Source organism: Tympanuchus pallidicinctus, unplaced genomic scaffold (assembly GCF_026119805.1).
Source record: "Tympanuchus pallidicinctus isolate F22 unplaced genomic scaffold, pur_lepc_1.0 scaffold8, whole genome shotgun sequence".
Taxonomy (NCBI): domain Eukaryota; kingdom Metazoa; phylum Chordata; class Aves; order Galliformes; family Phasianidae; genus Tympanuchus; species Tympanuchus pallidicinctus.
The window spans coordinates 55743762-55767117 of NW_026294802.1; the positions used below are offsets into that span (position 1 = coordinate 55743762).

General features: G+C 46.8%; 1 protein-coding gene across 1 annotated transcript in view; it reads left to right on the forward strand.

Moving 5' to 3' along the window:
* Nucleotides 1-947: 947 nt before the first annotated feature.
* Nucleotides 948-23356, forward strand: part of LMX1B (LIM homeobox transcription factor 1 beta) — a 94285-nt gene continuing 71876 nt past the window's right edge. The window contains exons 1-2 of the mRNA XM_052668931.1: nucleotides 948-1148; nucleotides 1363-1549. Coding sequence (XP_052524891.1) covers nucleotides 1010-1148; nucleotides 1363-1549 — 326 coding nt within the window. The 5' untranslated portion in view covers nucleotides 948-1009. The remainder of the gene's footprint in view (nucleotides 1149-1362; nucleotides 1550-23356) is intronic.

Consider the following 23356-nt stretch of genomic DNA (forward strand, 5'->3'; position numbering starts at 1 on the left):
GGCGAGGCGACTCCGGCCCTTTCAGGTGCCAGCGCGGGAATCGGGCGCGGCCCCGGAGGCTCCCGCTCGAGGGCTGCCCGTGGTGGTCGGGCCCCTCCGCCACCTGCCCGCGCCCGGCCGGGGGACGCCAGAAGCGGGGGAAGCGGCGCAGCTACGTACCGCTGGGCAGGAGCCAGGAGCCGCCGTCGGGCCGCGCCGCCGGCTCTCGGCTGCCGCCCGGTCGGTCGCGGCACGGCGGAGCTGAGGCTCGGGGCTGCGGGCGCCGCTCCGCCGCGCTCCTCGGCGGCCGCGCTCTCTCCTCCCGGTCCCCGGTCCCCGGTCCCCAGCCCGGGGCGCGTTCCGGCTCCGCACCCGGTCTGCGCCCCTCAGCCGAGCAGAGGCGAGCCAGACCGGTCCGCCCCGGGGTGCGCGAAGCCCGCCCGCCCCGCGCCCCAGGCGCCGCCGCGCTTCGGGGGCTGCGGGGGCCCGCCGGGGCCAGGGCACTATTTGACGTCGAGGAGACGGATCACCGCGGCGCAGCGATACTGCGCGCACCAATGGAGTTCAAATGTCAGCAAGTTTGAGGAGGGGTGAGGCGCCGGGGGGTGTGTTCCTCCGCCGCGGCCCCTGCTCTAAACGGCGCGGCTCCTCGGGACGCCGCATGGCACAGGGGCTGCGGAGCGCCGGGAAGCCCCGCCGCCGCCCGGCCCCACCGCTCCGCCCGGCCCGGCCCCGGGAGGGCCCTCCTGCGGGCGTGGGGCTCGGCGCTGCCGGGAGCAGGTGACACCGCGGCCGCCCCGCGCCGTGTGCGCGGCAATGTGCGCGCCCGTGTAGCGCGGCCGCCCCATGGGCACGGCGCCGGCTCGCTCCTCTGCCCCCCGTCTCTGGAAGCGCCGGCAGGAAGCGCGCCTCATGTCTCCCAGATAAAAGTAAAAGCGCTCCCTCCTCCTGGCAACGCAGCGCCCCGCGCTCGGCCCGACGCGGGGTGCGCGGCCCCGCAGTCCCCGGCTCCCCCGCGCCGCCGCCCCATATGGACATCGCCTCGGGCCCCGAGTCCTTGGAGAGGTGCTTCCCGCGCGGCCCGACGGACTGCGCCAAGATGCTGGACGGCATCAAGATGGAAGATCACCCGTTGCGCTCGGGTCCGGCCACGCTCGGAGTGTTACTGGGTGAGTCCCGCTCGCTCCTCGGCCGTGCCCCAGAGGAGACGCTCCGCGGCTCCGCGCCGTCCCGGGCTGCGCCGTGCGGGGCTGACCGCGGGTTGCAGGCGCGGGACTGAGTGACACTTCGGGGCGCGCGCCGGGAGCGGCCGCTCCGCGCGGTGCTGCCGAGCTCGGGGCCGGGGCCGTCCCGCCGCCTCACGCCGCGCTTTGCCGTTCGCAGGGTCGGAGTGCCCGCACCAGGCCGTGTGCGAAGGCTGCCAGAGGCCCATCTCGGATCGCTTTCTGATGAGGGTGAACGAGTCCTCCTGGCACGAGGAGTGTTTGCAGTGCGCGGTGTGTCAGCAAGCCCTCACCACCAGCTGCTACTTCCGGGACCGAAAGCTCTACTGCAAACAGGACTACCAACAGTAAGAGCACCGTGCGCCCGGCGCGGCCCGGACCGGCTCGGCTCGGCGCGGCGCGGCTCGGCGGCGCGGCTCGGCCCGGCCCGGAGGAGCGCCGCGAGGCTCCGAGCGGACGCCCAAAGCGCCGCTGAAACGGGGCAGCGCCCGGGGCTGCCGAGAGCGGCGGGGACCCCAGAGCCGGGGCGGAGCGGCCGCCTGGAAATGAGCGTTGCGCTGAAATAACGCGGAGTCCAAACGTCCTCGCGTTTGGACCCGCTGCGCTCCGCGGTGCCGTCGGAGGGGGCAGCTCGTTGCGGCCCGCTCGGCTGTCCCACGCGGCTTTCGGGGGCACCGTCGCGGGGAGCCGGGCCGGTGGGCTCAGTCCGTCCGAGGCCGAGACCCGTCCCGTAACCGCCCGCGGCGCCGGCGCTGCTTAGGATGGTCCTGGGAGCCGCGTCCCTCCCGCCGCGCCCGGGCGCCGACCCGGCCGGGAGGAGCCCGGAGAGCCGCGTGCGGGCGGCGAGCTCCGAGGTGACCTTGCGGGGCCGTCGGGGCGCATCTGCCCGGCGGACGGGGAGCGGGCGCGGGGCCGTGCGGGTTGTGCGGGGGTGAGAGTGGCCGTGCCCGCAGGGGCTGGCGCCGACCGTGGCACCGCGGCCGGGCGGGGCAGGAGGAGCCCGGCGCTGCCTCCTTCCTCGCGGGCCCGGGCGCTCCCCGCGCTTTATTTTATTTACACTTTGTCCCCAAAATGTCAGGCTTTGTCGGGAAAGCGGCCCCCCGCCGCGCCGTGTCCTTGTGCGGAGACAGAGCTCCGGCCCTGCGTGGTGTTTGTCCTCCCCTGCAGAAGCCCACTTCATGCTTGTCACCGAAATTGAGGATCCTTTTTGTGCCGGGAGGGGGGCGAACATGGGCACTTCAATCACTAGGACATAATATGGCTCTGCTAGAAGTCTGGCAACAAACAAAGAACAACAACTATTGGTTTGCATCAACTTTTGTCAGGCATTCAGCAGGCTTCCAGAAAGGCCTGAAGTGGCTTAGTGGCAACAATGTGCATTTCATAGCTACAGCATGAAAATCCATCTCCATGGAAACTGGTAGTAAATGCTAACATGACATGCTGAGTATAAATATTGTTAGGGTTATAACTCTTGTATAAATGGCCCAGATAAATGTCCCCCTGTTTAGGAATTACAACAAAACGTGTTATTTCATACTGCAGCCCTTACCAGCATGCTATTAAAGAATCTTCCACGGGCCTGGGTACTTCACATGAAAGTAAACCAGAGTTCTCTGCTCTGCCGCAGTCCTGCCATTGTGGGGCTGAAGCTTTAGCAATATTTGTGTTTTCTTGGGCTGCTATTAGGGAAGCACCTCCACATCCTTTGCATTTGACTTCTACACAAAATAAAACACACGGTAGTGGCTCTACTGGGAGGTCAGTGAAACTTCTGCCCATGTAGGCAATATTACCTTAGGAACTTTTCTTAATGGAGAATGAATTTAAAGTGGCTGTTAGTCTACCTGAAAAACATACAAACAAACAAAGGGCATTATTTGGCAATATAAATATTTATGCTTATAAACGAATGCATCACTTCAGCCCTATCTTTTAGTTTCTATAAAAATAAGGATAACAGTTTGTAAGTCGGAAACCAAGGTGATAGGAGTATTGTTTCGGGGGGGAGAGAAACTTCTTTGACTGCAAATAGAAATGTAACTTCTTCAGAAATTTCTGTGTTATCAAAGGGGTCCGATTGTTCAGGGGGAGCGGGGTAAGCAGGCTGACGAGCAATAAAAAGATATCAACATGTTGGCCTTTGTTGCATCCCAGCACCTAGTGTGACATTACATGGTGGCCTGCTGTGTGTGCCCCCAAGGACTGACAGCAGAAGGAGCTCACGGAAAGGGGAGGGGAGGCACGGTACATCCAAATTTGTTTTCTCTGAAATTTTATTAGCCCAAAAGAGCAAACGTTGACATCGCTTGCGTGCTTTTCCTCTCTGCAGTGTTTTAGCATGGAGAAACCGTCTTTTGTGATAGCTGAAGTACAAAAGAGCCATAAAGACACGCCGGCTGCTTCCGCGGCAGCACGATGCAGGCGATGGGTTTTGTCAGTGCGGAGGAGCAGTGCAGCAGCGGCGGCTGCTCAGCATCTCCTGCTCACAGCCGGCCCAGAGCTGCCCGGTGCTGAGCGGCGTGCCGGGGTGCAGAAGGGCACTATCAGTAACATCAGGTGCTTTCTGTTACTGGAGTCCTGCTTAGAGATCTCTGGAAAAAAATAGAAGAGGGAGAATAAAGATTACTGAAATATCTTAGTTGCTGAAATGTACTTTAAATAGATTTTCTGTATGTAGTAATGTAATTTAAAGGTCAGATTTCTCCAGAACTCCCAGGACTATAATCAAGTGCTCTGTGTGTATCTTTGGAGAGCTGCTGTCTCGTCTTTCTAATGAAAGCAAGCTTCTGATGGGTCAGATATCAGACCTTAAACCTTTCACTGGGTCAGCAACGATTCCTGCCCATCCTGGGATGAGGGCATTTGGCATTAGGGGGGAGGCTGCAAATATTTGTCTTTTTTTTTTTTTTTTTTTTTTAATAAAAATGTTGGCTGTTGTCTGTCTGGTGCTACCCCTGTGCTTGGAATGTTAGAGTAAATCCTGGGGGAGACGGCTTAGTGGCCCAAGCACAGTTTGAAGCAGTCAGAGGTGCCTGATAAATCTAATTGATCACAAAAGTACCGCCGGTCTATCAGTAGAACCTGCGTTTTGCTGTGCATGTGTTCTGTGCTGTTTTTATAACGGTGCAATTCAACCTTTTTCTTGAAAAGCACATACTGGTCTGTTGATTTCATGTGAAGTATTTACTTTCTAAGATGTGCTGTTTTGAGGGACACAATACCTTTGCTTGTGGGGCTTTTAGGGAAAAATACGGAGCAGAACAATGGCACCGGGAGGGCGGACTCTTGCAAACCTGAGTCAAACAAAATCGCTTTGAATTTAATGAGACCTTTGCCAGACTGCAGGATTGATACTCATTTGGAACCTTACATTCACAACTTTTTCTACAAAAGTTTTTTTTTCCCTGATAAATTGAAACCTTTAGAATGAACGCTTCCCAAAAATAGCTGTTTTACGTAGTTTTACTCAGGTTATTTGCTTAAATGAGTTTATTTGTTGTGTCACTCGTAACAATGCTTCCTGCTGTAAAACGTTAATATTAATATTACATTTCTTTTCCATTTGTATGGTCCTTTTTTCTCTGCTTTTTTCTGATCCTGCTTTTCTTCTGCTTTGTTTTCTCCTCACTACTCGTTGTTACGTAACGATTTGCCCCAGTTACTGCTGATATTTAAATGTATCTATGCCACGAACAATAAGCATCTCAGGTTACATTTTTATATCTACTCAAAATAAATATAATTTCTAGAAAGACCCATGTTCTTATTCTAGTTTTGAAAATAAAGGCTGTAAAGGCGGTCATTTATTCAGGGAACAGCATAACGAGCCTCACAGTTCGTTTTTCATAATTTTTCATTAATGCATTTTCAGTTTTGCTTAGAGTGGGAAAGAGGAGTATGTAGATTTTTGTTAGATTCTTAAAGGCACGTCAGGCATTGTTTTAGCATCATTATTGGATGCTATCAAAGAAGTACTTGCGATATATTTCTGGTGCTTATTTGTACCATTCTTCATCTTTGAGTCCTTCCTTGCCTATGTCTGTACTTTCTGTGTCAGAGCAACGTGGAGCAGCGTGTACCTAGCAGGAAGGAAACAAAGTGCTGGGAAACCTTGTTGCTGTGTAAATGTTAACTCCCCCAGATTTTGTAAATTCTTTCACACGAGCTTAATACTGAGAGTGATGCTTCCTGATTCAGCTGTGTTTTATATTCAAAATAATACAAAGGCTTCCTATTAATAAATGTCTCTAATTTTCACGGAGGTTATTTTTCTTCCAGAGAGAGAGAGAGAAAGAGAAGGGAGGGAGAGAGAGGGAAAGCATTTCTGCCGTGAGAGCGGGCTGTGGAATGTAGGCAGAATTCAAGGCGCAAGAAGTGACTCGAGCTCTCAAGTTCTGCTGCGTGCAGAATGGGCAGTTCTGTCTGCTAACGGGGAGATTTTATTTGTTTTCAGTTCTCCTCGGCCGTTTTCTTTCAAGCAGGCTCACTGTTGGTCAGTGCTGTCCCACTCAGCTCCTGCGCTGGGCCGGCAGCGCTCCCTGTTTGTGCCATTGTGCGACAGCGTGAGGACGAACTGCAGCTTACAAACGAGGAATAACGCAGGCACATGCTCAGGACGTACAGTAATGATTAAAGTTATGTCATCCGCTAAAAATGCTTTTAAAAGTGTCTGAAATACTCTGGGTTTTTTTGCTGGAAATGCAAACAGTCCCGCACTGTCGGACGTGTGGGCCAGGTCTAGTGTTGTCTGTAAGAATGGGCTTTAGTAGCACCTCCAAACAATTCCGAAATCAGGAGTGCTGAGGAAATGTAACTGTTGTTTGTGCAGATGACGTAAGCAGAATTGCAGGAGTTCAGGCAGAGCCCCCTGGGGTCCCCATGGTGTCAGCAGGAATCCGTCTCTTTGCGGACACGGACAGGGCCTGCAGAGAAGATAACCATGCAGGTTTGGCCCCAGACCGACGGAGCCGGCAGAGAGCAGAGCTGGGTTGGGAGTTAAGGTGAAGCAGTGTCACAGAGATCTGGAGTGGAACACATCTTAAGAGTCTGGGGAGACATGTTGTTTCCTTCGATAAGCGTGGTAACCTCACTAGACAAAGTAATTGCAGTGGTAATGTATAGTTTTATCCACGGTAGAAAATGATAGGGAGGATCATTTTACAACATAGGCAATATGCAATTATATTAATAAGAGGATAATTTATAATACTTATCTTTCAAGCTTAGAAAAAATAGCCAATACGTATGATACATAGTACTGAAATGTCTTCGCTGGTGTAAAATGAACAGGAGTGCTCTTTATCCCCTTAAGAAAATGCATCCATTATCTTTTGGCCTAAACTACTGAGCTAATTCACAGACATACGTTACACCTTTTCAGTTATCGATAATATATTGTGATAAAATAGCTCGATTATAATATAACTTTTTGGACTGATTATTTTATTAATGTATTTTAATTGTAAATGTGTACGCCTTTTCCTCTGTTGTGGAGCAGGCCACAAAGCAGAAATGCCTTGAAATGCTTACTGCTCTCGTGAGCTTGAGAGGTGGTGGCAAAGGCTGCCTACCTTAGTCACATAGATGGAAACAAATTTTCAGAAGAAAAAGGAGTGCTTTTTCATAATGCAACTGTAATTCTTTTTTTTCATTCCAGACAAAATTCACAAAGGTGAGATTTATACTCACCCTACTTTTCTTCACCGCTGTTCTTGTTGCAACAAGAATTGATTTCGTTTTGTTAGTACCTCCTTCCGCTGGCATGAAGAATGCAGCAGATAAAGTAATCATTGGATGTGAGCTCAAGCTCCCCACATGCTCGCAGTGCAAGTCAGCAGGAGGTCGGAGCGCACCCGAAAGAGGACAGGGCCTTCAGTGTAAGGAGATCCATAAAGCCACGCGAGCTGTCCTTGCTGTGCAGTCGTGCACACAGACACACGCACAGGGCCTGCACAGCCCAGCGCCCCGCCGTAAGGAGCACACAGACTGCTGCCGGCAGCTCAGTGCGGGGAAGGGAGGACTGCTGAAATACTTTTTTTGCTTATCACTGCTAGGCTGAAGAGCAGGCAAGCCCACGCTGTGTCTGCTTTGCACAATGCTTCTCGTGCTGTGTCGTGCTATTGGCAGTTCTGGAAGAGCATAATGGTAATATTTTGTGATAATGCTGGAGAGCAGTTTTCTGCTGCTTGAATGGACTGTGTGCTTTTGATGAGTTGCACAGAGCGCAGGTTCACAACGGCTGTTAAACACTGGTGAAATGGAAAAAGAACATGATGGTACCCTTTAAGAAGGATATTTCAGGTCTGAAGACAAACTCGCAGAAAACAAGCAAACAAACAAAAGAACAGGGATAAATGCTTCTTTTTGCCTGCATTTCTTTTGCTTATACGATAAGTCTTATTACTGCTTCAGTGAAAGAAAGCAAGCAAGTAAATAAATAAAGCTGTGGAGCGAGTGGTGCAGCAATCTCCAGTAAAGGTAAACAAACCATGTGTTGCTCTTGGATGGTTTGTGTGGCAGAAAGGTGTTTTGGCATGATGTGGGGATGGCTGCATTACTCAGAAGGCAAAGACTGACTCAGTGCAACGACAGTGTCTTGTTCATTAAAAAATATCCAACCCCCACATTTGTTCTGAAACAAAGAGTTTGGTTGGGTGTACAGAGCACTGTGGTGTGAACCCTGCCAGCTGAGCAGCCAGGTTCTGAAACGAGAGGAGTTACAGTGCAGTGAGATGGGTGCTATGAAGAACAGAATTGTCCTTTCTTTAGCTGGGTTGGAATGAACGTATCAAGTGAGCCAGGAGTGATTGTCGAATATACACGTGTGTCACTGAGGAATGATTTTATCTTGATAGAAAATATTTGATTTGTTGTTTTTCGTGGTTTTTTTTGTTTTGTTTTGTTTTTTTTTTTAGAAAGTAGAAATGTTTTCTGCATGAAGGCACATGAATAAATTAATATCTAGTGTAAAAGAAAATAAAAAAATCAGGCTAGACTTCTGAGTTCAAGAATACAGAGCACAAGAGAACAAAACCTTTAAGGTAGAATAAGATAACTTTCGGTTTTAAATATGGTTTTCTTTGCTGTTTATAACACACATGCTGATACAGGTCTGAATCTTGCTTCTTTTGCTCAGGCAAATTATTCACTGTTTCTGGATACTCTGTTAAATTCTAGATAAAACTGAGGCAGATCTTCAATAGTTGTTTTACATGTGTATGTATGTATACATAGATATATATATCACAGCTCTTACATTTACTTTAAGTTCTTGAACTTGCTTTGACTAGACTGATATTCCTCGAATGAAATATTGTCTTGCTTTTGTTTTACCCTTCGGTGTGCCTGCAATTGCTCTGAATGTATCTCAGCAACCTCAGCAGTCGCTCTGGCTGACGCAGTCCCCGAGATCAGAGCCAGTCATGGCATCAGAGATATTCTGAACATCCGGGCAGGTCGTCATTGCTACAGTGGTGTGAGGAGGAGACAGGAACAGAATCCTGGAAGTGAATGGGCAATTCTCAGCAAATAGGCTCTAGTTGTTACCAAACAAATTGCCAATAAGTATATTCTCCTTTTGTACAGCCAACACATACCCAGTATATATGTATTGCCACTGCCCTTTACTGGATACTGAATGTACCTTATTAGTGGGAAACACCATGTGTTGCAAATTATGCAATTTTAATAGAGTTTATGTAGAAGGAAAGCCCTGAAAATGAAGGATCTTGTATGCAACATTAAGTACACCCTGCCTATAGAAGATAAAGTTGTTACTAGAGGAATCCAAAATCTGTTACAACTTTTCAGGACTGAGGTGGAAATCTACCAGCCCACCTCAAACCTGCCTGCATGCTTCTTACTGTGATGCTCAGGCTGAATAGAGGGAATTTTACTCTTCAAAAACTGTTTGCCGTGGGCTGGTGAGCAAGCAGACGTTTGCAAGGTTGTGTTAAAGTGAAGGAATTGTTAAAATGGTTAATCCCAGTGTGTTAATTTGTTGGTTTCGAAATTTTACAGTGATCTTCATTATAGATCCAGCAGAACTGCTACAGCGCAAATTGACTAAAAGCCACTTAATATCACCGCAAAGGAGGAGTAGCATATTTCTTAGGAACTTTGTTAGGGTTTATACTCTGGTGCTTCTGTAACAAGCCAACGTGTTTACGGAGAACACTTGTAAGAGAGGTCATTGCTTTGCTTCCAAAACATACGACATATTATTTTTAATATGCAAAAAAATTTCCTTTGCAAATGTTGACATGAACTTGTGAACATGCAGTTCCTATTGACTTCAGTGAGAGCTGTCCTCTCTCATCAAAGGATAGAGTTTGGCTCTTGATTTTACTGCAATCAGTGTATTATTTATAATGTACAAGTGTGCACATGCACTCTCCCAGTAAGAGCTAATAGAATTTATGTGCACATGCTGAGGATCAAATCCTGCTGGTAGCTGTTAGGAAGTTTGCTCTCATGTGTTTGCTTCTTAGTGTAACCTGAATCAGCATTCACTGACTGAAAAAACAAAACATAAAGATCTTTACATGACAGTCTATACCCATACTCTTTTCCACACTTGTTTCTTTTACTGTAGTTTGTTATTATGATAGGAAGTGAGCAGATTTGCAGAAGAAATGACTAATAGTGTTTTAAAGCATTTATTACAGCTAGTGATTACTCACACTGTGCTATAAGACTGACAAGCATCACTGCTGCTCACAGTAGTTTCTCCTTACAAATTTAGCACTAGTGCATTCCTTGTATATTGGTGAGAAAGCACATTTCCTACAGGAGGCGGATGTGAGAGGTGTGGCCAGCAGTGTGTTTGCTGCTCCAGCGGAGCCAGGGTCACTGGGAGCTTTGTGGGGCTTTGGCTGCAGCGTGGTACCCACCAGAACCCAGGAGTGAGAAAGGCTGCAGTGTCATTGACAGCCACAACACAGAACGGCTGTGGGATCCTATCCTTTGACATGATCAGTTCGCTTACAGCTGCTATTTTTTCTATCACCTGATAGAACCTATTCTTGCAACTTCCCATTAGAAATCTCTGATTTCTAATTTTCTCTTAACTTCAGTGCAGTTTAATGGGGGATTGCCTGTTTGCTGAGGTTTCTTTTGGTAATGCATGTGAGATGAGATGACCATTTAGTTCTGTATTGTATAGAATAGATTTATTAGAAAATCCTATAAGAAAGCACTGTAGAAAACCAGGAAATGGAGCGAGTCGCAAAATGGAAAAAAACCCCAACACCAAACAAACAAACAAAAAAAAAACCCACAAAACAAAACGCTGAAATGACTGCAAGCAGCCTCTGGAAACCTTTGGTGCAGGAGGGTACAGCTGTATGTGGCAGCTTGGTAGCCCCAGCACCATCCATAAATCTTCAGGATCTTCAGCAGACATTTATTTGTATTTAATATTCAGCTTTAAGCAACCTCTCCTGCAGCTCTCCATTTATTTATCTTAGTGGTGTTGTGCCCTCAGTGCTGTGCTGATCTTGGCCAAGAACAGGCCCACCTCCCAGCCCCACAAGCCTTGCAGGAGCATTCCACATGGTCAGAAGCTGCAGGAGGTCTGATAGCAGTGACGGCCAGAGAGCCAAAAGCTGGTGGAGCAAAGGGTGCCCCTCCTGCCTGGGGTCCCACTCAGAATTGGGTGCAACTGGGCAAGCACACAGTGCAGCCTGGTCTTCACCTCGTGTGCTTCCAGCAGTTGGGGTCTGTGTTGCCTGGTCTGTCCTCCTGCTGAATGTGGGTCAGTGACCCTCAGTGTCTGTGCGGCCGTTGGGACGTTTTGTGCATCTGACATTGTGTGAAATCCTCCCTCCTCCCCTACGTGGGTATTAATTGTATTAATTGTCCTAGCTTGCAGGCTGAATTTCCTCTCCATGAAGGCTTGGACACACGGGCTCGAGTCAGTACCTTTCTGTGGCCCTTGAAGAAGCCGTGGTGCCTCAGGGTGGTGGGCTGCAGCTCAGGCTGAAGCCAGCAGATGCTCCTGGAGCCGTTCCTGTGCTGGGCCATGGCTGCTGCCCATCCCTCGGCTCCAGCAAGGGCCCGGGCTGGCAAATCCTCAGTCAGGGCTCAGTGAGCAGAACCATGGGAGCCAATGACCCTGCCTGCAGCAGCTTGCAGGGTTGTGCAGGGTCAGGTTTCCTGACAGCAAATGTCCGGAGAGAACTTGGTATAGCTGCTCACTCAGTATTGCTCAGGCTTTAGGGACAGGCTTCCTTTAGGTCCACACAGCCCTAAGCATGTCACATAACATTGTTAGTTGGCTCTCAGCAGGGTTCTGGCGTTGACCTCATGGACAGTGGAAGGTGGCATGTGGAGTGACCCCACAGCTTAGCTCCTGCTGTAGCCAGAGAGGGCAGTGGTGAGCCCTGAGGTAGGTAATGGTGCTGGCAGCAAGGGCATTAGGGACCCATCTCTGCCTTCACCAAACATCTTGACAAAAATCAGCTCCTGTTCTTTGCCTCGTGTTCCTCTGTATGCTGGTAGTCCTCTCTGTGTTTACAGCTGTAGCAGAAATGCTAAGTCACGATTTGAAGCAGTGATTGAGCACCTGGTGGGAAGGCAGGACCCAGGGGAGCTCAGGTGCATGCAGTGTACCTGAATGATTGGAAGGGATGGAGCCAGGATCCAGCCCTGCACAGACCTCATTTGAGGGTTAGCAGTGGAGACAAAGGGTATCTTGCTGGAGAGCCTTGTATACATGAGGTCTTCTAAGGGTAAGTAGCTTGCACTTTTTTTTTTTTTTTTCCCTGTTGTTGTTGTATTTGAGCATATCCTTACTTGCTGCAACTTATGACTTTGCTACTGTGCTGTTGTTGCTGTACTTTCTGTTGTGTATTATGGCATTAGGACAACTCACTGGAACAATGCAAGTAGCGTATTTCTAGTGCTTCACTCAGTCTCTAATTGTTAATGATTAGAATCCAGAGTTATAGAGAAAGAAGGCAGAGAGAAGAAAAACAAGAAGAAACAGCAAAAAAGTTCTGGAGTGATTCTACTAGTCTACTAGTGATAGTAGCTGGATTACATGTTGGTCTTTTTTGATACCTGGGAGCAATTACACAGACTCAACATCAGAAGAATGTACATGCCTCTCCATGTTCTCAGATAGTCTTATCTAACTTTCATGTTGTGATGCTTAAACTCTGTGCTTTATAGCTAGACGTGATTAAGGAAGACCCGGTGGACCAAAGCCATATGGAGGAATGTCCCCAAAAGACTTCTGTAGAATGTGTGCTTGCGCCTGGGGAGGGAGAGGTGTGAGACCCCATGCCCAGTACCAGGGCTTTGCTGGAGCTGCCAGCCTGAGGGGGCACAGACTGGCTGTGGGGAGTGCAGGGCCTGAGTTGTGAGCCATCTCTGGTGCAGGTCCAGGAGCAGCATGCCCTGCCACACCATCTTTCTGAGGGCCCTGTGGGGGTGCAGAGCTCTCCCTGGGCTCAGGCCCATTGCCTCTGTCCTCCTTGCCAGGTCAGGCTGGAGGGAGGGGGAGGGGGGAGGAAGGAAGGATGTCACCTTGGGGTATGGCTCTGGGTAGCTGCAGTCCCTGCTCCATGTGACTGCGCTGGCAGTGATGCTGCTGTGCTGAGGAGTCACTTTCCTGTGAGCAAGTGTGCAGAAGCCTTGCAAGGATGCTTTCCCTCTTGTATTTATGCACATATGAGTGGAATTACTTACATCAGCACTTCATTTCACAAGACGTTCCTGGGCTGCATGGAAGCTGTCTGCACATCTCTCCTTAAAAAGTCACAAAGGAGTGACATGAGCAGTGTTGTATCCGTGTGCTACTTACATTTGTGTTGGCATTTGCGTGAGTACTCACACTTGTACCAGATAGGACCGTGCCCTGCATGTGCGCTTTGTTTTGTGCATATGAGTTTGTGAAAAGACAAGCAACGCTCTGGTTTTGTGCAGGTGGGGAGTAAGGATAGGAGTACGTGTAGTACAAAGGATGGGTAATTATTAAGAGCAGTATATAAAATGTTGCAAAATTACAAACAGTAGAAATGTTTGAGGGAATAAGTGGAATGCGAAATGCTGCAGCGATGTTATCACTACTTGGTATCGTCGGTTTGAATCTGCTAGGCTTTGTGGTTGGATCTGCAGCACACTGTCAGTCAGCCCATGGGAACAGAAGGCTGCAGTGAGCAGCTACGCCCTTAACGGGGTCACTAGGATGATGCTGAGTACATTGCCAGCTGCCACAGCCCAGAAGAATGCATGCAGAATGTGTGTGGGGTGCATGCAGGGTGTCTCATGGCCGTGGGTTTCCTGCCTGCCCAGCTCTGGCCACACACTGGCCACTGGCAAGGGCTCTGCCTGCTGCTAAGGACCTAGCCTATCCTGATGAGCAGAGCAGGTGGTGCTGGTGTGGCAGGCAGCTCTTGCCAGCTCTGTCCTTGGCCTCCCTGCCTGGGCCAGTTCCCCAGCATGGCATTGTGGGCGTGGAGTAAATTAGCCTTGATGGCGCCTGCATTAATTTTATGTGGGAGAATCCCCAGTGATTCTAGGGCAATTACAGAGAGCAACTTTGCTCAGAGCAGCTTCCTCCCATCCACCGCCACTCCTGCTTGAGGCGGGTGGCCATGGCAGCGCCTGATTCCAGGCTGTGGGCAGCGGGGGCTGCATGGTGCTGAGCTCACCAAGCTGGTGATGGTGTTACAGAAGGGATGTAAAACAAGCCCAAGGCATGTGGGCTGTCTTTGTTTCATGCACGTCCTATGAATATTGGTTGTCTAGCATAATTGAAGCCTGTTCCAGTTGTGGCTTTTTTAACTTCAAAATAAATTCGTATTTTGGCAGGGGTTGTCTGGGTGCATAGCGGATACATTCAATGACAAGAGCTATAACATCCATTCAGTTTGTTGGATGCCACAATTAAACCTCAGCTTTTTCACCCAGCCATTTGAAAGCCAGTTGCAAGTTGTCACTCAAGCAGGAGTACATACAAACAAGGGCAGAGCATAGCCCCAAACCCCAACAATGTGATTTTCATCGCCTTACCAGTCTTTGGGGAGTCTTCAGCTTCCATCTGGAAGTACCTTCAACCCTTTCCAGCTACGGATCTTGAAATAACTAGAACAGAGAGAAAACCAAAATTACACGGAGTTTATTGCCATTTCAGAAGAAAAAAAGTGTTTGAAAAAGTTTATTCAGGAAGCCAGGGGAAGTTAAGTGGGAGACATTTGCCATTTCATCAGTCTGTTGGTGATAGCCATTCATGTCATAAATGGCTTGTGTCATTTGATGCCAAAAATAACACAATTTTCCTCCCCAAAGGCCTATAGGGTTTTTTTGCAATAAATGTTTATTTGTTAATAATATACTTTAAACAGCCCAGTCGTGACCTCAAGTCTCCAAAAGAATCCATCTTCTCTCTGAAAAATCCTACAAAGTTTGTGTAATTTTTTTCTTGGAAGGTGTAATTGATGGTGCAGTGAAGGGTAGTGTGTTTGCTTTAACTACTGCAGCTGCGTGGATTAACTGTTTATAAGGGCCTACTGTGCTTTGAATGGCTACTTTCTTAGGTTTCAAGCTATAGTTGACAGCACTTCCTAATGCTTTCATGGATCTGCTTGAGTCTGATCAGTGAAAATAAATTTCTGTGTTTAGGTCACCGTTGTCCCTACTCTGGTGGCTGACTTGAAATCTTTTAAATGTTCCTTTGTGTTAGTTCTGTTCCACTGATGAGCCTCCACAGTGCGGTGTTTAACGCAAAGATGACCAGTACCACTTTGTGGTAGAGCTGAGCTTGAGCCTAATCTGGTCCCACATCTTCTGTTGATTTCAGAAGAAAATGTAATAGAAATTTGAGTGTGTAGCAAATAACTTACAGAAAATATTTTCAGGCAAGAACTTAGTTAATGGGGATTTTAGTGTTTAACATTGAGCTAGCAGATATTTAATATGTGATATGTCTTATGATGTTTTCAAGCATTTAAAAGGATTTTGTAAATGTGCTTAATATAGAAACATACTTTAAGAGGAAAAAATAAAGTCAGGTAGTTGATTTGTAATATCTTGCAGTGCTTTGAAATTGTCTTCCCATAAGCTGGGGTTTTACACTGGCAAAGTGTGAAATGTCAGGGGCGTATTTTGGCAGCCCAGAATCTAACAGTTGTCTCTTCAGTAAGTGGCCATCTACCACTATTTAAACAATGTTAAGTCACTTTTTTCATTCTATCTTTCTCCCTTCAGATTTTCATGCAAATTTTCAGTAAAAATGTGAGGAATTAGGACACTTGTCAAGATTTTTTTTTTTTTAAGATGATCTGAGTTATGGAAGAGAATTACACATTTAATTTCTCAAAGCATTTCAGCTTAAAATGCTAGTTTGTTCTTGACTGGACAGGCACTTGGATGAAATAAGGAACAGGATGTGTAAAATGAATGGAATTCATTTATTTTTTGCCCAGTTCATGTTTGCAGTGCTAACTTATTTGGCTAATATGCACACTCAGATGCCTTTTGTGAAACTTATTTCAGTGGCACAGAGTCTCACAAAAATGATACCAGCAGTTTTTGGAGAATGTGTTTGTAGTGCGTTAATTGTGGAAATACTGGCAATTTAAAAAATTGTTTTGAGAAGCATAGCTACTAGCTTGGGCTGCAATCTTGCACTGATAACTGGATCCTTTTACCCAGTTTTGTCAGCAGCTATTTACACACCCAGCCAGCTGAAGAACTGGGGGACTTGGGGTAACTAAACTGCATGGCAATTGCTGATTTACTTCCCAGAGGTATTTTCTGTCTAAGCCGCTGTATCCTGAACAACTCTTCTCCTCTGCTGCAGACAAAAGCTTGGCTGAGCTTTGTGTCCAGCTTGATTTCTGTGGGACAGACTTCTTGACCCTAAATCTGTTGGATCTCTCCTGTTAAAACAAGATCAAGTCCAAACTTTCTTTCCCAATTTCAAATTTTTCAGAGAATATCTTTATAACTTTTCACAGCTTCCTGCCATTCTGCTGTTTCTGATGCTGCTGGGGAGATGCAGCCAGGGCAAACAGCCTGTGGGCAGGGCCTATGATGGGAGAGAAGGGCGTGCAGCACAGTGCCCTGCCAGCCATACTACCTGCATTGTGTGCAGTGGCCCCAGGGGACAGAATGATGTCTAGGCTGTGCTGGGATGTTTAAGGGGCCACAGGTGAGGACATTAGTCCTGTGGTGACTGGGGGCTGTGCTTCATGTGGCTGAGATAGATGTGGGCTGCTCACACAGTAGCTGCTGGCTGCATAAGTTCCAGCTGCACCATGCCCAGGGACAGCACTGCTACATCCTCAGCACCAGGGCTGGATGCTGAACAACCTGTCTCTCTCCTCTGCCTCAAGGCAGCACTGTGCAAACTTCACATGCTTCTTCTCGGTTTTGAGAGAGCTTCCATGCAGCCTGTGTGTGGGCCAGGCCCGTTCCTCTCCCACTGCTAGTCCTGGCATCGAGCTGTGCTCCTGGCTCTCTCCTCCAGGCACTGCTGTATTTCTCCATGGTCACTGCAGGGCAGTGCAAGGTGATTCACTCTGTCAGCACCAGATGTCTTTCAAATACCAAAAAGAAACAAACCTGTAATTGGCTGAGAGAAACAGATGTATGTCTAAGGCTAATATGGCCTTGCTCCTTTAGAAGAATAGTGAAAGTTCCCCTTTGTTGCGCGGAGTCCAAGCTTTGCAGTCTTTTGGTCTTTTTGCCAGCTTACTTTTGTATTAAAGCAACTGACATAACGTTTAACTTTATCCTTGTGCATGAGTACACTTGCTAATTACTTCAGTAACTTACAACCTTCTGTTTAAGAGATCACAACCGATGCTGTTTCTGCAGATGCTACCATCCTTTTGGATCCTCAGTTGCTCGTTTATTGTGAGTATAGCTGTAGTGTAGATGGCTTGCATCTTTGTCCCATTATATTCTTGTAATAGCTAACATTAACAAAGTTAAATGGACAAATGAACAAGAGCAAGAGAAGAAAAGGAGAGGAGCAATTAAATGTAACTTTTCATCATGAAAAAGGATTTCACTGGTTTATCTTCTAATAAGATTATGTCACCAACACAAGTACCTAGCAGCCTTTGATTGACAGCCTCCTGTACTTTTGTCAGGCAGCGTGACACTAAACCTCTGGGCCTTTTGTCCGATAGAGTGAGCTCACGGAAACTTGCCATCCTAATCCCCTTATTCATGTCAAGCACAGAAAAGAAGTCCTGATCAGATGGCACCTTACAACAGTGTCACCTCCACCCCCTCGTGGCTAGATGAACAGGGGACATCTCTGGCTTTGTTCTCTGCCTGCGCTTTGTTCAGTCAGAGCAGAAAACTCCTGCCTACTGTACTACGCATCCTACCCTGCTTGCTCTGAGCTGTTGTTATTACGTGGGTTTGATGTATGGTGTTACGCGCTGCTGTGAATGACTTTCGCTTGCTGTTATCCTTCCATCCTTCCTAATTCCAGGAGGAGATGGATATATGGTGCAGAAAAGTCCCAGGAGGACAGTAGGAGGATTCGTAGGTGAATGTTTTGTGTTTAAATTTTCTTTTTATTTCTCTAAAGACAGAAAAAACCTCTCAAGACATTTCCTTTCTCTTTGTATATGTAAGACTATGTGGAGACATCTATCACGCTTCTTTACATTTCCGTTCAGAGAAAGGAGAAAATGAAGCTAAAATCAAACATCGAAGTGCAAAATAGTGTTGTTCAGTGGTAATTGTGAAGGGGTTTAATATTTGTCCAAAGCTGAGAACAGAATTCTGTGTAGTCCTCTGGGCGTGGATACCTATAGAATTCACTCCTAAGTGTTGTAGAAGTCAACAATGCATCCCAGTAGCTGGTGTTATAAGTTTCATAGCTCCAGCCCTTTCTTACTTGTAGGAATTCCTTTGTGCGTATCTCTGCAGTAACCTATTTCAACTAGTGGTTCCCTGTGGTGCTTTATTTACTTGTCCAACTGTTTGGAAGTCTGTTAGTCTAAAGATCAGATGCTCTGAAACAAATCTTATTACTTCAACCAGCTCTGCAAATTCTTCTTTCTCCATTTTTATTGACTTCTCTTCAGCTAGAACTAATACACATGCAGCAGGTGGGCAAGTATGTCTCTCAAAGTTTAGCCTCTCAGATTTAACATGAGAAACTATAAATCTTTCTGTTTTTCTTGGAAAATGTGGGAAACCACAGGTATTTGAAGAGTTGCCTCCTCAGTGGATTTGTGAAGTTTATACTGGTTGCTGCAATTTTTGAAACAGAACTCAGGGAAACTTTAAAAGAATGCTGTATTCTGAGGTATAGACTAATTATTTTTTTCTTATCTTTTTAAGCTGTAATCAAAACCAAGGGAACAATAAATTTTTATGATTTTCTTTATTTTCATCTAGTCTAGAACTGCTGGTAGAGATACTCCAGCTGATTTGCTACCAGGTAGTTTACTCAGCACTACCCACCACTCCTAGTTTTAGAAGGTGCGTCCAGCTCCTCTGTACTCTTCATCTTTATGCACTTTTTTTAATAAGTTTAGATGTTAGAAGTCAGTGCTAATTAAGCTTTTAAGAAATTTTCTTTCAGGAATTCCCCTTCCCCCCAGCCAGTCTCCTGGCGACCTCATGCTCCCCAGCCTGAGCACACATCTGATGCATGGGAAATGTCTGCACCTCCCATGGCACTTTGCTTCAGCAGATATCAAAGTCCTTTCCAAAGCGACCTGCCCAGGGTTCCTGCAGGCTGGGGCCTGTCCAGGGTGCTCTCGTCACTGAGGCGCACCATTTCCCATGTCTTCTGAGGACCTGGGCAGCACCAGGCATCAGGATGGGAAAATTCCCACGTCTGATGTGCATGGAAGAGTGCACTGCTGCTTCCTCCAGATTTGTTTGTTCCACATGGAAGCAAGTGAAAATGCACACTGCATTGTTTTTTTTTTAAAAAAAGAGCAGCAAGTGAAGGAATCTGGAAAGTAACAATGCTTCCCTTCAGCAAAATGTTTTCTTTAAACAGAGCTCTCCTCAAATCTCAAAATCCACGTCAATTTTGTGGCAGTCTTACAGTAAGGAGAGGACTGGATGCAGTGAGCTGAAAACCACTTTAAATATCTAGGTGATCTGTGAGAAGGAGTGCCTATAAAATATCTGCAGACTTTTAAGGCCAGTTAGCTAATAGCTGAATTGCAGCAGCCAGCTGCTCTGTGATATCAGAGCATGCCTAGTGACAAGGCTTAGTAAAACAGATTATTGCTCTGAAGGTTAACTTTTTCGAGGAATCAGGACTATTTTAACAGAAATGCTAAATGCAAACAAAACAATGCATCAGTAAGATGTGAATATTTCAGAAACAATGACTTCAGAAAACCATCTGAGATCCCATTTATATCATGGATTTAATGTGAAATATTGTGCCTCTGCTGCTCCAATCTGTGCATATAAGCTAGTAGCTCAGCCAGCAAAGGTTCCAGTTTGGATGTTGTATACTAAGAACTAACGTTTCTACTCCATAAGAAAACAAACAGTGCAATGTTTCTGCACCCACCAGAGATGCAGCAGGCCCTGCACAACACCCCCCCAGACCCACTCTGTGTCCTCTAGTCCCTGAGCCAGTGGGTCAGGTAGTGGGGATGGCAATCCACCCGCAGGAGGTTGAGAAGGTGGTGCTGCATTAGAAGCACTCGATGCTAAAGCATTCTCATCGAAACAAAAATAACTTTTGGACAAAAAAAAAACCTTTCTGGGATTGAATTTCAGAGCCTCCCAGCCTTTCTCTCAGCCTCCTCTAAAGGCTGAAATGATTTGTGTGCGAGGGCCTGTGACCCAGGGAGGCAATGAACAGCAGAGAAGGGAAACATTTGGAGTTCAGAGGGACAGTGGGTCTTGATGACCGCCGTAAGACAATGCAGATGTTTCAGATCAGGAGGTTGCTGATGATGACAAGGAAAGGCCCCCAACAGCCTACAGGCTGGTTCTTTTCTGCAGTTCTATTACCTTTTCTGTGGTGTCTCGCCCCACAGGTTGTGTTTTTGGGATTTGTTATAAAAGAATCCGTGTATTTACTGTATTGGATATCTCTGAGAAGTGAGGTGGGTTTGTAGTTCCTCTCTCGGGAGTCACTTAAGGACTGTGCCATAGTGTCCCAGTGCCCCCAGCAGAGCTGGGCTGTGCGTGCTGTGCTCCCTGGCTGTGGCGGCGGGAGAGCTGCAGAATGAGGAGAGCTGGCAGAGGAGCAGTTCTTGGACAAGAGTTCAACAATTACTGCGTGTCCCATTGCCTTGTGTGATATAAACAGATTTCCTGGAAGGACAGATTCTGGGACAAGGAAAGAAAAATATTGGCAGAGGGATGGTGGAGGAGGAATTGTTCAGGATCCCAACTCAGCAGTAGGGCCCCCTCTGCCCGTGTGCTGCTGCTTTGCAGGCTCTGCATGCAGAAGAAGTGGGGGGGAAACCACAGGCAACACCAAATGCTGGGCTCCAGCCCCAGCATGTGGCTGGGACCTGGCAGAGCATCTCATGAGATCTCAGTGCTGGAGATTACTTGGGATTTTACACCTCAACTGTGCTGTGAAAACAGTGTATCATCATTATATAGATAACATATATACATATATACTCATATGAGTGTATATATATATATGAGCAACAGGAGAGTGATGTGTGTTGTGGAGCCCAAGTTGAGGAAACAGCCCCTGAGAGTGCTGGGCTGAAGACTTAATGCCTGGCTGGCAGCAGGAGCAGCCTTGCTGCTTGGCTGCATGCTGAGGCTGTGGGATCCCCAGGGCTGGAGGGGCAGCACAGGCTGAGAAGTGGACTGTGGGTGGGCTCACTTTGGAGGGCCATGGAGCCACTGCTGCACAACTAAATCCTGGGTTACATGTTGGCAGAGAGGATGGAGGAGGAAGATTTTCAAGTATTGTTGACTGAAAAAGCAGTCTGGCTTGTGGGGATGCAGAGACTGTACAAGGTCCTCCCTGCATCTCACTGGGAAGAGGAAGGATCTTCACATCTGCTGCGCACTGGGGAAGGAGGTGAGGAGGGGCTGGAGCTGCTTCCTGCCCAACACAGAGCCTAGCTTTGGGGCTGCAGCAGCACAGGGCCACCTCAGGGCTCAGCTGCTGTGCTACCTGCGGTGCTGTCACTCTGGAACCTGGCAGAAATCAGAGCCCCTGACAGTGACAAGTGCCTGCCGAGACGTGTCTTCATTTACAAGTGTTGTGTTCAGTTACCCCTATGTCTTGGGAAAGCTGTCTTGTCCCTCCGGCAGTGTCCCCTGCAGTTTGAACAACCTCTGAAGAAAAGACTAGAAAATGCTTTTTGCTTTACAGATGCTTAGGAATCCTGTATTTTTTTGCAGCCAGCTTTGACTTCTTGTGGTGCCACTGGCCAACATGGTAACATACCTTCCTGGTTTTATGATGTAACACAGAAGTGTCTTCAGCTAAGCTGTTCATCACTACTTATATACGTTACCGTTTTCTTATCAGGTATAGCCAAAAGAATAAAAATAAAGCTGTGGTGCCTAGAGATCCTCTATTGCAAAGAGGTGTAATTAAGAAAATCCTTCCCTGCTCGTTTCTGGTTTTTGGAAAAAAGGGATCATTGCTCCAGCATGATTTTGCACCAGTGAGACTGGTACAGCTTTACCATTTGATTTTGGCATTCACTGTTGGGCTTATAATGAAGCATGGCCTTTATTGTCATTATGGTTGAAAGAGCATAAGCAAGGGCACGGCTCAAGTTTTGTAAACATATGCTGGAATATACGCTTAAAATATTAAAGTTTTCAATAACATTTTTATTTAGAAACAGAAGATCTTGGTTTTCCATTTCTGGACTGCTCTGTGAGAAGCCAAATGGTTGCTGTTCCAGGGATACAGTATCTGCAGCACTGAAATCAGGGTTTCAGATGGGAGAGAAGCAAAATATCTACTTCAGTATGGTACTGAGCTAGAAACAGTGCTTCTGAGGCCAAAACAGCTTCAATAAGTACTATCTCTGGTAATCAGCTGATTTTTTTTTTTTTTTTAGGTCATATGTAAATTAAGAACACATCTGCTTTCCATATGTCCTGCATACACAGCTTACATATGTTTCTGAATGTATTATCTTAATCATATTTATTGGCCAAAGGAAAAAATTGAAGTTTAAAATATTTTTGGATTCATCATATTATAAAACCAACAATTATAAAGCAAATGAGTCATGTACTACACTCCAGTTATGGTGTACCATTACGGCGTGTATTTAAAGGCTATATTTCTTAGCCGTAGTGAAATCCATAGGCAACAATGCTATCTCTCCTGTATTTTTTGTCTAGTAGAGATCTAAAGAAAAATTAATTACACTTCTTTGACTGATTGTTGTTCTGCTGAAGTATGGTTCTAATCCTTATTAACATTCTCTAAAGTCATGCATGAAATATGACTTTTGCACCACACTCTGTGGCATATGTTTTCTCTTTCCAGAGTATTTTTCAAACTATCTTCAACCCTCACTGCTGTTCATTATTTTAAGATAGGTTTAAAGTTTGCCACAGTCTCAAAACTGATCCAGTACAGAGCATTGCAAGGGAAAAAAATGACACATCATTCTGCTCATGAACACAAATTGCTTCTGATTATTTAGCTTTGAATGTTCTCCTCATACTGTTTTTATTAAAAGCCCCAGTGTATTTACTCTTGATAGTGTCTTCAATTAAGTTGAAAAGAGTCCCTTTTCTATAGCAGTATGTAAAGAAAATAGTTGTTACAACCGCAGAATTACCGAAAAAACCTGGTTCTAGTAAAGTACTGCTTCAGTTCAACAACCACAGCACGAAGTTTGCTGTTTTCTTGTAGGCTTTCCAACCATTAGATAAACAGTGTCTGTATCTTCACATAGAAAGAAGCACCCTCTGTAAGTACAGTTGTGTTGGGTTTTTTGTTGGTTTTTTTTTTTTTTTTTTTTTTTTACAGCTCTCTGCAAAGTAGGAGCTCCATTAATCCGTTTATCAATACAGAAAGCTTGCTCATTCTGAGCTGGAGTTGCTCTTTTTCACCATTGGCAAGGCAGGTCTTTGCTCAGTGAATAATTTTGGTAACAAATTGCTAAATGACGGAGGCAGAGTGCTCTGGTTCTGTTCATTTGCCTCCTTGTGAGCGCAGTTAATTTCAGCTGTGACAGGGGGAAGGAAAGTTGTTA